Source organism: Gallus gallus, chromosome 19 (genome assembly GCF_016699485.2).
Source record: "Gallus gallus isolate bGalGal1 chromosome 19, bGalGal1.mat.broiler.GRCg7b, whole genome shotgun sequence".
Taxonomy (NCBI): Eukaryota; Metazoa; Chordata; class Aves; order Galliformes; family Phasianidae; genus Gallus; species Gallus gallus.
Genome location: NC_052550.1, coordinates 7,821,143 through 7,835,540, shown reverse-complemented (window position 1 = coordinate 7,835,540; position 14,398 = coordinate 7,821,143). Strand labels below are relative to the sequence as shown.

The 14,398-nt window shown below is 44.4% G+C and overlaps 1 protein-coding gene across 11 annotated transcripts in view; it reads right to left on the bottom strand.

Moving 5' to 3' along the window:
• The window catches only part of VMP1 (vacuole membrane protein 1), a 55,996-nt gene that overhangs the window by 14,455 nt on the left and 27,143 nt on the right, over positions 1-14,398 (bottom strand). For all 11 annotated transcript variants that reach the window (XM_046902683.1, XM_040650502.2, XM_415880.8 and 8 more), the window contains 3 exons: positions 14,184-14,315; positions 3,522-3,602; positions 102-218 (listed from right to left, as the gene is read on the bottom strand). In XM_046902683.1, coding sequence (XP_046758639.1) covers positions 102-218; positions 3,522-3,602; positions 14,184-14,315 — 330 coding nt within the window. The remainder of the gene's footprint in view (positions 1-101; positions 219-3,521; positions 3,603-14,183; positions 14,316-14,398) is intronic.

Sequence of the window (14,398 nt, the reverse complement as noted above, 5' to 3'; positions counted from 1 at the left end):
CCACAGTTCATTACGAAGTAACACGGTGTAACAGTCAAAAGAAAAAGAAGAGTAAGAAAAGCCTCCAGCCCAGAGGCCGGACGGAGGTGTAATGTACTTGCCTGGATGTGCATTTTAATTACTGCTTTCCCAATCAGAGTGGCCCCAAAGAAGGTCCAGAAGGGAACCAGAAAGTGTCCACATGTTATCCCGGCCAGGTCAAACAGAGGGTTGGGAATCTATAAAGTACAAAGGAGAAAAGGGCATGCATTGAGGTGTTTTACTTAAAGAACAGGAATACTACAGACCTTGAAAAATGAACATTTTCCCCTTATTCGACTGGATCCAAAACTCTTGTGTCTTAGTACTTACACAAATAAGAGCGTTACAACCCATAACAAAAGTCTGAGGGACTCAGCTAGACATGTCGCAGGCAATTCCACCCTGAAGGTCCCTCCTTACCCCTTGATTTTAAAGAAGCCTGCAAAAAGTCTTCCCTGTGAAATGCACAGAAACCACAGCAAAGCCATTCTGAGTGATTTATCAAATTCCCCCCCGACAAGCACATCGCTCCTGGAAGCCAGCGTTCAAACCATCTCCAGTGGTTTCCATCTGAGAAAGTGCATTAAAAACTGCCATTTAGAGTCATATGTATCCAGTTTAAAAGCACTGATTAGATTTTATTAAGCATATGCGTTTAATTTAAAATTAGAATCTTTTTTTTTTTTATTGTTAAGCCCTTGGCATGACGTTGGGTATTGTGATACTGTCTGTGCAGTATTTCTGAACTTAAACCAAAAAGTATCCAAATTCCAACCTCTCACACTCGGTCAGAGTAACGCAGGGGGATGTTTAATTCACAGCAGCACTGTTAGTTGCACTAACAAATACAGAGCGTAGATATTTAAGGCCATAAAAACAGAGAGTGGTAATCTGAAATGTGTGACGAAGCTCTGGGGGTTATACTTAGCTGTTACAGACCAGCAATTCAAATGTACGAGCACCCACACCACCACCTGCATAGGAAGAAATCTCTAAATATGCCCCACTTAACTCAAATCCTCTTCACCTCTGACATCTGTCTCAGGCATAGGAGGATGGTAAATGAGTTACCCACACCAGAGCCTGCTCTAGGGCTCAGCTATCTCCTTGGCTGGTTGCTTTGGGTTTCCCCCACCCCAATAAATTTACAGTGCATTTTAATTACTGCGTTGCTATCAGCATAGAGAGAGCAGCACGCTTTGGGTACAGGTACCTGTGCATGCCACCAACACATGAAACGTGTCACAGCAAAAAGATGGCTCAGCTGCACGCTGGGTTCTATGAGCTGGCCAGTGAGGGGCTCCCTCCATTTGTTGTTTTTTTTTAAACACACACATGTGCAGTACTGAGAAGTGCCAAAAACACCCGCAGAGACAGGAGGGCACGCTCACAAATTCCCACCCACCACAGTGAAGTTCTCTTCCTTCTCCATTCCTTTCCCAGAGCTGCCTTTACATAGCAATTAGGCCTAAGACAATAATATGGTTTTCTTATTGCCACTGCACGTTACACTCAGTTGACTTCACTGCACACATTTGCAAAGATTTAAACTCTATTTGATCGTGCTTTTATGTAGCATTTAGAAGCCATTACAGCCTGGAATCCCTATGCTTTTTTTAATGCCTCCTCACACACTTCACCTCTCTGCTTGCTGCTGCTCTGCATTTATTCTGCAACCAACGTTTACAAGTCCTCAAGTGCACTGCGATGGATCCACGACTTCCCAGCCCTCCCCCAGCCCAGGGCAGCCTGCATATAAGCAGAAGGAAGCTGGAGCTCAGGGCACACCGAGGAACAGTGCACCAAGTAGGGAAGAAGTTAAGCAAATGTTTATCGCTAAGCAGGAACCACGGAGAGCTTTACACATCACCTCTCCCATCTAGCAATCCTTCCTCACGTTCCCTATTTGTCCACATTCCACCTCGCCCAGCTCCCCCAGGAACTCATCCTGCCGACCACGAGCTGCTCTCGTTACACAAGGCGGGCGGACGAGGGGATGGCTCACAAGATGGTGACTGCAGAGCAGTGAGTCAGAGCACAGGAGCAGCCTCACAGCTCACTGGACAGAAAGACTTAAGGAACAGCTTGTAACCTACGTCTCCACTCTAAACATTAAGGCTGTTCAAAAGATTAGTAAACAGAAGTTGTGTGCCAGCAGCTGTAATCAGCTTAATTCTTTCCAGCTAACACAGGTTACTTACATTTGAACAAATAGCTAACATTGTCATCTCTACAATTTAGGAAACTCAGAGAGATGCTAGACAAGTGTGGAATTAATACCTCATCAGCTGAGCAGCTGGCTAATGGCTGTGGTTATTCCAGAAGAATGGGATCATAGGGGACCTAACAATTCCCCTCTTTGCAGTAATCATATTTCTGTGCATTTGTGTGTGGGATGGGAGAGTAAGGCACATCATTCCTACCCGTTCTCATCCAGCTTCCAGAGAGATTTAAACCTCAGACAGTTGAGAATTTTTTTTTTAACTCAAAAGAACAGTATTAGCCTATTTCAAGCACTAAAATAGCACCAGTGGAAACGCTTATACCATGTCTGTCTTAGAGAAAGAAATCTATGAGCAATTCAGATAGCCATGGCTGAAACTGTCTGCTGCATTCTGCTCCTCCCAGCTCCTAATAACCCACAGACACCCCCTGAGCAGATTTAGGAACACTACTATGGATGGATATGCCAGTCAGGTTCTGTACAGGTCATTTTCAATTGGTGTCTGTCTTTGAATCTGAAAACGTCAGGCCACACGACACAAACATCTGAAGAAATAGCAGAAACTGTAAGTACAGGCAAAGCAATTCCAGAAGAAACTACAGGTAACAATATAGCTCTTGCTGTAACTTGCCAGCTAATAATCTGGGCTGGAAAAGTTGCAACAGGAGAGCTGTGAGGGGCACACAGTCTGATCTGCCAGACACCCACCAACAGAGCAGGAGCTGCAGCACGCATTTGACACTCAGTCAGTTCTGGGAACACCTCAGTTTAGTCCCATCTAAGCCTGCTGCGAGAAGCTGCTTGCGTCTTGAGTGAGCTAACCCTTCTTAGCAGGTTTCCCTGTGCCATGCTAAACTACAGAATGAGCTGTTCTATAAAAAAAGCCACCCAAGAAATGAGGAGATCCTCTGTGGCACAGTGCTCTTCTGATGGATTAAAAAGGAAACACTGCTATTCCAAAGGCACTGTTTTACCAGAACTAGAGTCATGAAGCCCAAAGGTAAAGCAGAAGGAAGGGTAACAACTGTTAGCTGTGTATTCATGCAGGATTCACTGTGTTTGGTACTAATCTAGGACTGGAGTTTCTCCATGCTATTGTACTTGCCGTACCACAACCATCCCATTTCCCTGCGCAGCACAGAGAACACAAAAAGCAAACAAGATGCAAAGACCCATACGGACTCAAACAAAACACAGCTCAGGGCATTAACCTCACTGTGCCACAGTCAGCCTGCAACGTGTGATCACAACCCCTCTGTCACTGCAGTGCACTTACGGAGGCGCAGGCCAAGATGCCGAAGAACCCAACTTTCTGCACCAGGTTCTGGACAGCCAGCTTAGCCCGGGAAGCAAAATCCTGCAAACAAACAGGAGAACGTTATTAGTGAGACAAACCCTGAACTGAACACACCTCAAAATGCACGTGATCGCAGCATCCTCCTTGCTTTGGGGCTTTCTCATTAATAACAAAAAGGTCAAACTGAAATCCTGCACTTGGAGGGAAGAGAGAGACGGTCAGTGTCAAATCCTCACACTGAGTTTTTGGTGCTCCTTCCAGAGATGGCTCTCCAACATTCTGCAAGCAGTGATGAGTTCAATTACTATAAAAACATGTTTCTAATGCTTCTTTCCCTGTATCTTTGTATTCCCAGTGTCCTTACAACCTTATTCCTTCAGCAAGCAAATGGAATTAATTCCTTCCATATCATTCTCAACAAAAAAAGTTACTTTCTCAAAACAAAGGCAGAATGCAGCAATCCCATTATCTGTCTGCAAACCCAGGGCCTTTTTCAAAACAGCTAATTCCAAAACAGAGCTGCAAAGTTCATTACATCTGCAGAGTTACATTTAGAGTGCTTTAAAAGAAAGAAAGGTGGCAGAACCGTAAGAGCTCTGAGCTCCTCTTTATGAAGCCATGCTGAGAATGCATTGCCTGCTTTTACTCATGGCAAACTCCAGAGTCTCAGCATCTCCCATGCAAACAGTAAACCTTTTTCAAAAGCAAACGTGAAGATTCTCACAAGCATCGTAAGTTCATTTGGATCAGGGGAGAGGAAAAGTCTTTTGAAGCAAAACTGTGCAAGAAGTTCAGTAGGGTCAGCATTACCTGCGCAGGCACTGCAAGAGCAGCTACAAAACCCGCACCTCTTTGTTATCTTTGATACATTTAACAAAGAAGTGACTTTGATCAGTAATTAATTAACATTCTCAATTTTCCACTGCAAGACAACTACAGAAGAATCCAGAACAATTCAACTTCTGCAGCTGTAACTGTTACAGTTCTGCCGAGACCTCCAACACCACATAGCAGCAAATCATCCACCTCTCCTTCATGTTTGCTTGTTATCTGAATCCTGAGCCATACAGCAGACATCACTTCTCATGCCAGGTTAAGACCTGAGACAGTGCCATCCACTGTGCTGCAAAGAGGGCAACAGATTCGTTTCAGGGAAGAAAAAAAAAAAGTTGTGACCATTTTTTTTGGTCACCTCATTCATTTTAGAGTTTTTATTTTTAATTTAAAACTTCTTTTTTAAAAGGTTGTGGTTTTTCTGGTCTCGTTCTGTTCTATTTCTTTTTTCCACATTCCTTATCTGTTACACAGTGAGCCCCGGACAGCACAGCCACGGTCCTTCGATGGGGAACTTCTCTTCCCGTTCCAAACTTTCTAAACAAGCCAGAAGAGATAAATTTAGGACGTTTTCCCCCACTTCCCATGATGTGGTGTCGTCACAGATAGAAATGATTTACGTGGTAATGTACACAACAGGGTCACAACCAAAGTATGTCTTTGAGTCTCCACGTTTACTTCAACGTAAAGGGGTTCAGTTCTGCTCGGCTGCTCCCTCACATTTCATTAGTCAAATCTCTGCCCCATCTGCAATAACAAAAAAAACCTTCCAAGTTTCATTTCTCAGAGAATTCAATCTCCAGTTTCACAACTTTTACCTATTTCACAACAGACTCTTTGCTGTTCCAAACCCTGCACGGGGAACAATCTTTTCGCTAAGATTTTTTTTCGAAGCATTCAAAATAAAAGCCAAACATTTCCCACGATTTACTGCATTAAAAAAAAGAAAGCCATAAAAGATCAGCTACTTACAGGCACAACACATCCCCCAAAATTAAAGCACACGGACCAGACCCGGCTCGCAGCTCAACGTGATTCATTCCCCGCTGCGTTTCGGGACACTTTTGCTCGCTGTGTCCCTCTCAAAAATGATTTGTTATTTTGGTTTGGAAATACATTTCCTGTGACTGCTGCAACACAGGCGAAGGGAGGTTAAATGATTAAACATTACTTCATTGGGTTAATCATAAGATCTCAAGAACTGGAATGGAAATCAGAGGCATCGAAAGGTCAGAGCTGAAATTCTGATTCACACATCTCAGCCGGCGGCCTCGGGAAGCCTGCTTCACATCTGCCTTTGTGAGCATCCACTCCCATAGACAGCCCTGCTTCTGGGAAAAGCAATGGGCAGTCTCGTCCCAACTGCAAGGCTTCCCCCCGTTCTCTATTTTGCCTCGCTTCCATTTTATCACTTTGATCACTATTTCCTCCTTCTCCCTTCACTGTGAAATGCAACGCGTAACTTCTCAGTTATTTCAGCGCTGAACGTTTCACTGGATTTAGTTAACAAACTCCAGCACACACGAAGTTGTGACCCTTTTTCCTCTGCCATGTTAGTATCAGAACGCAGAAAGGTCACAATTTATTGCTCACAAAGAAATTGTGAATGCCTTTGTTTCTTTTCTTAATCTCCAGAAACAAACTGCTGATGGACCAGAGCAGTGAGCCAGCTGATGGTGAAGGAGCTCCGAACAGGGCTCAGCCCTCACAGAAACATGCCATTGGGACTTCAGCAGGAGATATTTCCTGGGAAGACCACGCAGATGGGCCTCTCATAACTACACAGCATAACGGTTCATTTCCCATCCTGAAGTTGCAATCCGTTGCTTGGAGCCTCAAGAAAGCTGTGACCCTCCTCAAACCATCCATGCCACACAGGCAGCAGTGATGGCAGTCAGGTTCTGAAAGAGATGGTTCAAGGCTGACCCGAGGCCACAAGAACATGTGCTCTGTCAGCTTCTTTCTGCTATCAATACAGTAAGCACTTTACAAATACACTGGCAGCTGTGCTACGGGTACCAATAAGGCAAGAAGAGGAAGGCCAGTAAAGGTGTGAGGAAGAATGAGACCACCACTCCAACCTTTGAGCGTAATAAATATTATGCTTATCATATTTTCTTACCAGAAACAAAGTTTAATAATACAAATAGAAAACTTCAGAGGAGAACATTTTTCTCCAAAGACTGAAGGCACCGTATGGAGCTACCGTCTCAGATCATTAAAATTATAAATTCCTCAGCATCTACAAAGCTGCCTACAAAGACAGCGCTCCTTTTCATGTAAAAATCTGAGTTATGTTAAAAATGAGCTGCACAATATTTTGTCTCTTCAGCTTTCTATTACAGCACAATGGAATCAAACACAGCTTATGGGCGAATGACCATTTGTGGTCTCATGTTAGGTAATCCACTCTAGAATTTCAGAAGACTGGGAAGAATTATTAACTCATTGAAATAACATACTAACTGCAAAAGGGTGGCTTTAAAGAAGACAGACAGCTACCTATGGGCTGAGAAGTTACAGCATACATCCATGCAACAGAAGCAGCAGCTCAGTCGGTGTTTAACGATCAGCACAGCAATCTGGAGTTAAGATGAGAAGAACGGAGATGAAGATACAGTCGGTAGCCACTGCCTATCACTGCAAACAGATCCTTACTCAGGGACCAAAATGGCTGTTTCATACCTCTCCTGCATGACACCAAAGGTGACAGATGTAAGGTTCCACTACGCTGCAAAGGGGACCATTCTGATAGTGGTGCACGGCGGTCCTCATCTCCCACTCCTCCAGCTGCAATGACCCTCAGCATCTTCACGTGCACAGAAGGAATGTGGCCCCACACCTCTGTTCTAACTTTCTCAAAAATAATTCCAGGTTAATGCAAGTAAGGGGAAACTAAGAAGGAGTATTTCTGTGTTGATATTTGGAGAGAAGCGGGGGGGGAGAAGTAAGGTTTAAGCTTACTTATCCCTAGGAAAGTCTGGACAGAAAGGCCCTGTATTGAAAACTGGGCTGTTAGAAAGTTACAGGTTTTTAAGAACTACTGAAAGTAGCAAAGGGACGTTTGATAAAAGGTGTTTATATGTGACAGGCATAGGACAGCCACTGCAGATTAAGAGAAGCAGTTCAAATTCTAAGCTTGAGAAGGAAATTAACTTCACAAGAGGTCTGGGTCTTTGGTGACATTAAATTCGGGAAAAGGAACAGTGTAAACATATAGGAATTGTTAAAAGACAAATACACGTCCATGGTGAGAATGAAAACACAATTTTAGGAAGTCCAATATGAAATAGGATGAACAGCAACGAGGTGAGGCCCTTGACTTCACAGGCTTTACCAGGATTAAGCAGACTACTAGCATCAACAACTTGTAGGTGTTCTTTCAGTTCATCAGCCAGCCCTGGCACAGATCACCCAGACAGGCTGTGCAGTCTCCTGGCCTGGAGGTTTTCAAGAGCAGACCTGATAACACCCGAGGAACCCCATCTCACCGCTGACCCAGCCTGGAGCAAAAGTCTGGACTACAGACTGCCTGAGGTCCCTTTCAAGACTAATTTTTCTGTGATTCCATAACAAGATACTAGCAGCCACCTACAGAGAGAAGAATGAAGCAAAAGGACATCCTATCACTCCAGTTCCCACACATCAGACATTGACCTCCACAGCCTTTGCTTCTGCAGTTGGAAGCGTGTGCTGGCATTGCCTCCACCAACGTGCTGGCTGCCTAAAATACCACTGAGCTGCACAGTGAGTGCTCATTTATCTCGAAGCTGCAATCGCAATTAGCTGCTGTGACCACAGGACTGTCAATCTGCTTACAGAGCACGATGAGTACTGCAGCATTCCAGGATATTGCTGACTTTTTTTTTTTTCTTTTTTAATCCCTTACATATTATAAAATCCTATTTTTGCTGGGTTTAAGATCCGGACACTGCAAGGAGGGGCTCAAGAGGGCTGGAATTAAGCGAGTTATTACTTTCCTTTAGCCATCGTCATCAAGAAAGGAAGCAATCTGTGATAACCAGACACACAGATTGACCTTTTCAATCCTGTACAAAGCAGACCCACAGTCACCAGAAGTGAAAAAAGCCACACACTTCTCCCACAGGGAACTTAGAAATAATTTAAGGAAGAAGCCCATGCACAGAAAAACCACTTGTTTAATAAAAGTAAACGATTTCATACACGGCTGAGAAATCCTTTTGCACACACCAGCCTTCCTACTCAACCTAGGCAGCAGATGTGCAAAGCTAAGCATACCTCTGCTGGTTTGCCCTGGGAAGGAGCAGAGGTTCCCAGACAGCTTAGAGAAGTGGTCTGCATACCAGACTCTCGTACAACACAGATATTTAAACAGTGTCTGGAGCAGGAAAAAAAAAAAAAAAGGCCACGATACCATCATTAATTTGTATCAGTGATGGAAGGTGTTCCCTGAAAAATAAATATCTGAAGCAGCTTATGTGCCCCCAACTTCTGATTGGCCTTTCTCAGAATACTGAGTTCTTAAATTCAGGTTTTCAACCTTTCATTTACTCCTTATCTCCTTCAAAACGTTTCTGGGCCAACAGTACCTTAGAAGTGACTTTTCCTGCCCTGCAACACAACCTGCCTGTCCACACAAATGAAAATAACTGCTTATCTATCAATCCATGACATGAAACAGCAGCAGTTCTTACGTTCACCTGAATATTGCAGAAGAGCCCTGTGTGAAGACGTGAGAGGAACAGCCCAACTTTGGTCCCAGGAAGATCCGTAAATCATTTTATTACTGGTTTTGGGTTTTTTTTCTTCCCAGATCCAAACTTTCCAGAAAAGCTCACCCACACCACACAGGCTTATTGAGTAGAGACTGCTCCTTCTGTATGGATCACAAAGCTGAAAACACCCATATGACTCTGAAAGAGTGAAAAGAAGTGTTCGAGACCAAGCAGCATGCGAGACTTACAATAAACTTGGGTATATTCTTCCTTAAGAGGTCAATTTCTGTTGCATTGTGACTTATTTGACACTACAGAATTGCTCTGAGCCAACAGCCAAATACTGAGTGAAAATACTGCAAAGCAATCCCGATTTCTTCAGTGCTTTGACTGATTTATGTACTTTCACACTGAGCACTACGAAGGCAGAAGGCCTTGTGAGTGAGTTTTAGCTAACAGAGGTATCACAAAGAAAAAGCTCAAAGAAGAATGTGAAAAAGTCATCTCTAGATTATCATGAGCAAAGCTAAGGCTGGTTTTCCCTTATCTGAAAGCAGGTGTGCAAATGAATAGAACAATGCAGGCACAAGACTGCCAGTTTCTCCTGCCAGGGTCCAAAGAAATGCAGCAAGGAGGTGGCTCACACATTTCTTACTCACAGCTCCCATTGTCTGCCCTGTGCTGATATTAACTCTTTGCTCCCCCCTTCCTGAGGAAGCTCCCTCTGCCAACAGTTCCCCTGTTTAAAGCTTTCCCTGACCCGCTGAAGCTCCAAAGTTTGATTCATTTTGAATTTACATTTAATTATGGGCCACGATAAGGAGGGGAGAAACCTCCGTCCACGCATTAACAGAAGCACACATTGATCTGCATGCAGACAAGCCTCCTGGTGGCACCCATGGGGCTGCCCAGACCTAACAGTGACAATTAGCAGGGGAAGCCGATGAGAAAAGGGGGAGATTGAAAGAACGAGGAAGAAAACACGATGAACAGAATTTGATGCTGGGTTTCAACAACTTGTTTCTGGGGAAAAAAAAGAGAAGTCAATGTTTTCCAGTTATTGTACATGACTTTACCACTTCCATTTTTATGATAACTGCTTTATAGAAGGCTCTCTGTGGTCTGCTTTAACTTCTTCCTTCTTGTAAAGAATACCCTCAAGAGCTTTTGCTTAAACCAGCAGCAGCCAAGCAGTCCTCCCCAAACAGGAACTCACCAGATACCAACTGTTAGCTTAATCATGGGAGAGATCCATTTTTTAATTTGGCCATCTTCACGCTGCTAATTAAGCAATATTTTGCTGATTAGTTGAACCTGATCATTCCACTTCAGTGAAGTCACAGCGTCGTGTCAGAACACAGCGCTGGGTTCTCCGAGTAACCACGGCTGGGTGTGGTGAACGTACTTTGTTCTGCTCCTGCACTGAGGGACCCGCATTAGGACGTGGAAAAGCAATCCAGCTCAAGGCACGGGAGCTCTCAGCAGTGCTGGAGAGATGGCTTTCTCATGTGTCCCACTGCCACTATCGCAAAGTTCATCGCTTTAACTCCTTGCAGACGAGAAGCCGCCTCCCCGAGCAGGAAGTTGTTTGGTGGAACTCCTGACGCAACGCAAACCGAAGCAGTTGCAGCTTAGTTTAATACAAACCCTCTTGAGTCCACGTTGACAAATTCTTTAACAAGCCCTGTGGTTACAGGGAAGCTGGTTTCAGTCTGAGTCACTCCTGTTCAAACAGTTTACTGGAAATGGAGGGGAGGGGGAATTTTCAGAGAAGTCATGTGATGGCCAGACAAACCACAACCAGTAAAGGTTCAGTGGAGGCAAAAACAGGTCCCAGCAGCAACGGGCAGCCAGTGTGCAGATGGCACTGGGTCATTTACCAGGGGTGCTGCTGCATCGCGGCCTTTCTGCAGATTTAACCCTTTGTCAAGTTTGTGTCCTTGCAGAGGCAGATGCAGCCTGGGAAGTCAGCAAGCAGCAGGGACTGATAGTAACACAGGCAACTTGGAAATATTTTCACATGGAAATTTGGCTTGCGGAGAAGCAAAGCCTAATGTGTAAATCATTAGTTCTTAGAAATATGCTACTTAATGAATCCAAACACTTAGAGTCATTAAGGATTAGATAGATAGCAAAGATATTGGTACTTCTCTCCTCTTAGCAAAGAGCGCCATGGCACAGCAAGGCCCACGCGGCATCCATCAGCAGGAACCTCGAGGGCAGCTGGCACTGAGCTCCACGTGCACCAGAAACCTCTGCCAGCTTTTGGCACTTCAGCACAATGAGAAAACACAAGAGCACCTCACAATCACCAACCGTTGATCAGGAGGAAAGGAAAAGCCCTGCACTCGGGTGTGTGGCCACGAGGCTGCACAGAGCTCTGCTCGCACTGCATGATTAGCAATGTGCTGCCCCAGCACTAAGCAGCAGATTCACTTCCCCTAATTAAGAGGTTGGTTTGAATGCAGTGCTGGAGATACCCCACTGTCACGAGGGAGCTCTGCTAAAAATCACCATTGCACTGGAGTTTGACTGGAAGAGAGCTCAGAGCAACTGAACACCATTTTAAACGTGTATAATTCTAAAACACTGCCTAAGTACCAACAAATCAGAGCAAGTCGCTCTGCTCCTACAGCGTGCTGGGCTCTGCGTTGTGTGCAGCTCTGAGAAACAAGAGCCCTGCCTGTAAACCACACTCCTTCTGTGGGGCAAAGCCACTTGATGTGAACAAGAGCAGCTACGAGGCAGGAGAAGCTCTGGAGCTCAGGGTGTGGAAGCAGCACTGGCACAGCAGCACGCACAGATGCTTGGAAAGGAGAAGTGTGCTTTAAAACGAGGGGCTTTTCTGAAGTATGGTAACGGGGAAAGTACGAGGCAGGCTCCCATCATCTGCAGGATAATGGGTTTTCTCAAAACCCAGCTCAAGGAGAAAGGTCGCCTGGATTTAAATTGACCCAGCATCACCCAACACACTCCTGGAAGTAAAGTAAATAATATTTCACTCGGTGCAATTTTGAATGGAGGACTAAAAGGAATAAACAGTGTAAAAATTTAAGTTCCCTTTTTTTTTGGCTGTTGTTTTTTAAGCTGCCAAACTAGCAGGAACATTTCTCCCCTCAAAGATCAGTCAGGCTGGATGTTCAATTCATGTTCTCTTCTCACCATAGAAGATCCTCATCTGGTTCTCCAAATTACCATTGTTTCTTGAGAAACAGCAGCAAGCAGCTCTAAACAAAACACACGCAGGCAGAACGTCAAGCCGTTTGGCTGTGCCTTGTAGGCATTCTCTACTCAGCAGAAGTAGAGGGGGAGGCTATTCTTCCAAATCCAACACACCCAATTTCACGCCCTTCAATAAGGCAGGCTGAAGCGAGACCTTTATGCTGAGAGAAGGCTTCTGTCACTTGACGTCAAACAGCTGTGGCAGTCTCCATGGTGTGAGACACTTGTCACATTCCCTGCTTTCATGGGCATAAGACCTAAACCTGGAGAATGGCACAAGCTGATGTAGGTAATAAAGACCGTTATTGAGCAATTTAAAAATAGCCTTTATAACTGGTCACAAAATTGCAATTACAGAACAAACAGCGATAAGCTACGCTAACGACTGGGATTTACTCAAGGTCATAGGAAAAGGCAGGCCTGCCTCCCACAGACATCTAGCAAAAACACGATGGATGCCAAAAGCCAAATGGAAGTCATGTTATTAAGTGGAAAAAACTCAACTGTCAGTTTTATGAGCGCAATACAATTTAATCACTGTCAAAGCCTCATGCTAAGAGAATTTTATAGAAACCAAACCACAAGCGTAGTTCAAAAAGATTTTTCTTCCTGGCTATCCGTCCACAAAACACGCTTCAATCCCAACTCAATTGTCAAGAAAATAAAATCAAAAGTACTGGTAAATAACACCACCACTCTCCTTACTGAATGACACAGTGCCATCCGTTCACGTGGAGCAGTCCATACAGCCAGCCACATTTTGGCCTGTCCTGACAAAACGCTCTTCTAGCAGAAGCATTCTGCCCAATAATCTCACTGTGCAGTCTGGAAACGGCTCTGGCTGCTCCCACAGCTTTATGTGCATATAATTTGCTGGGAGAGTTTCAGTAAACACAGATAGCGTCTCAGCTCTCAAGTCATGCATTGGACTGCTGGTTTTCTTTCTTTACACGGGACGTGCTTTTTATACAGCTGGGGATTACTTCACAAAGCAAAGACTGACAGCAGGACAAAGACCAAAGCAGATTTTTTTTTCCCCTTCCACTCCATCTTCAAAGAAACAGAAGAATTTACTACTGAAATAGCAGGAAAACCCTATGGAACTTCTTAGCAGGAGGAGGCTCTCATAAAACACAGGGTTCACTGTTAGCACTACTAGATGGCACTCAGTATTTCCAAAAGCTTCATCCACTATCCATCGAGGAGGGGGGAAGAGAAGTATTTAATTATATCAAGAAAGTTCCCCAGCAGAACAGTTAATGGCTATGGATGGCTTCTGGAGAAGATGCAAACTCCTGTCCTGAATGCAGAATTGTAACATCTGACTGACATAAAGCATCAGTTACAAACTATGTTATCACACAAATGGTATTTAATCTGCCAAGAGAACAAATCACAAGATCAACAACATAAAGGGATTTGGGGCAGTTTCACTGCATTTTCACATCAGGAAAAATATGTTTCCTCTGACTGATGAGGCTGTCAGTGGCCAAGGTCATGTGGGGAGGGATAAGCTGACTGACAGTCACCCAGCCCAGGGAGGTTTAAAATGCAGCTTTTCTATAATCATGGTTGTTACAGCCCCTCCTCTGTCACCAACCTGTTAGTTTGCTTTCTCTCTACCTTCACTGTGCTGTCTTTGGAACTGTAAATAAATGCAGTACTTGTAGCAAATGCTTTGGCTGCATTACTGTACGTGCTTCAACAAATCAATCTCCTGCCCCTAGAGGTATCCCTACCTGATGGAGAATCTCCCCCCACCCCTGGGAAGTCCCTTGTGTACTTGCACCAACTGATCTTTACTCTATTCTCATTTCATTGCAACAGTTATTTACTCCATCTAGTTGTTCTGTGTTTTATTAATTCTGTTGTTTTGCACTGTTCTTACTTGTGCAGTCTCTGCATGTTCCAGCATCTCCTCAAATTCCTGGTACTCTTCATCATCAGGTTCAGCACCAGAGAGTCGGGCTGCTCTTGCCATAAAATACGGAGGCAGCTCTCCAATGGCTGTGCCAGCACCCTGGGAAAAGAATAATCCAGATTTATTTCTCTGTTCTCAAATGGGACACGCAATATGCACAGACAATTCAAAAGGTTGGAAGC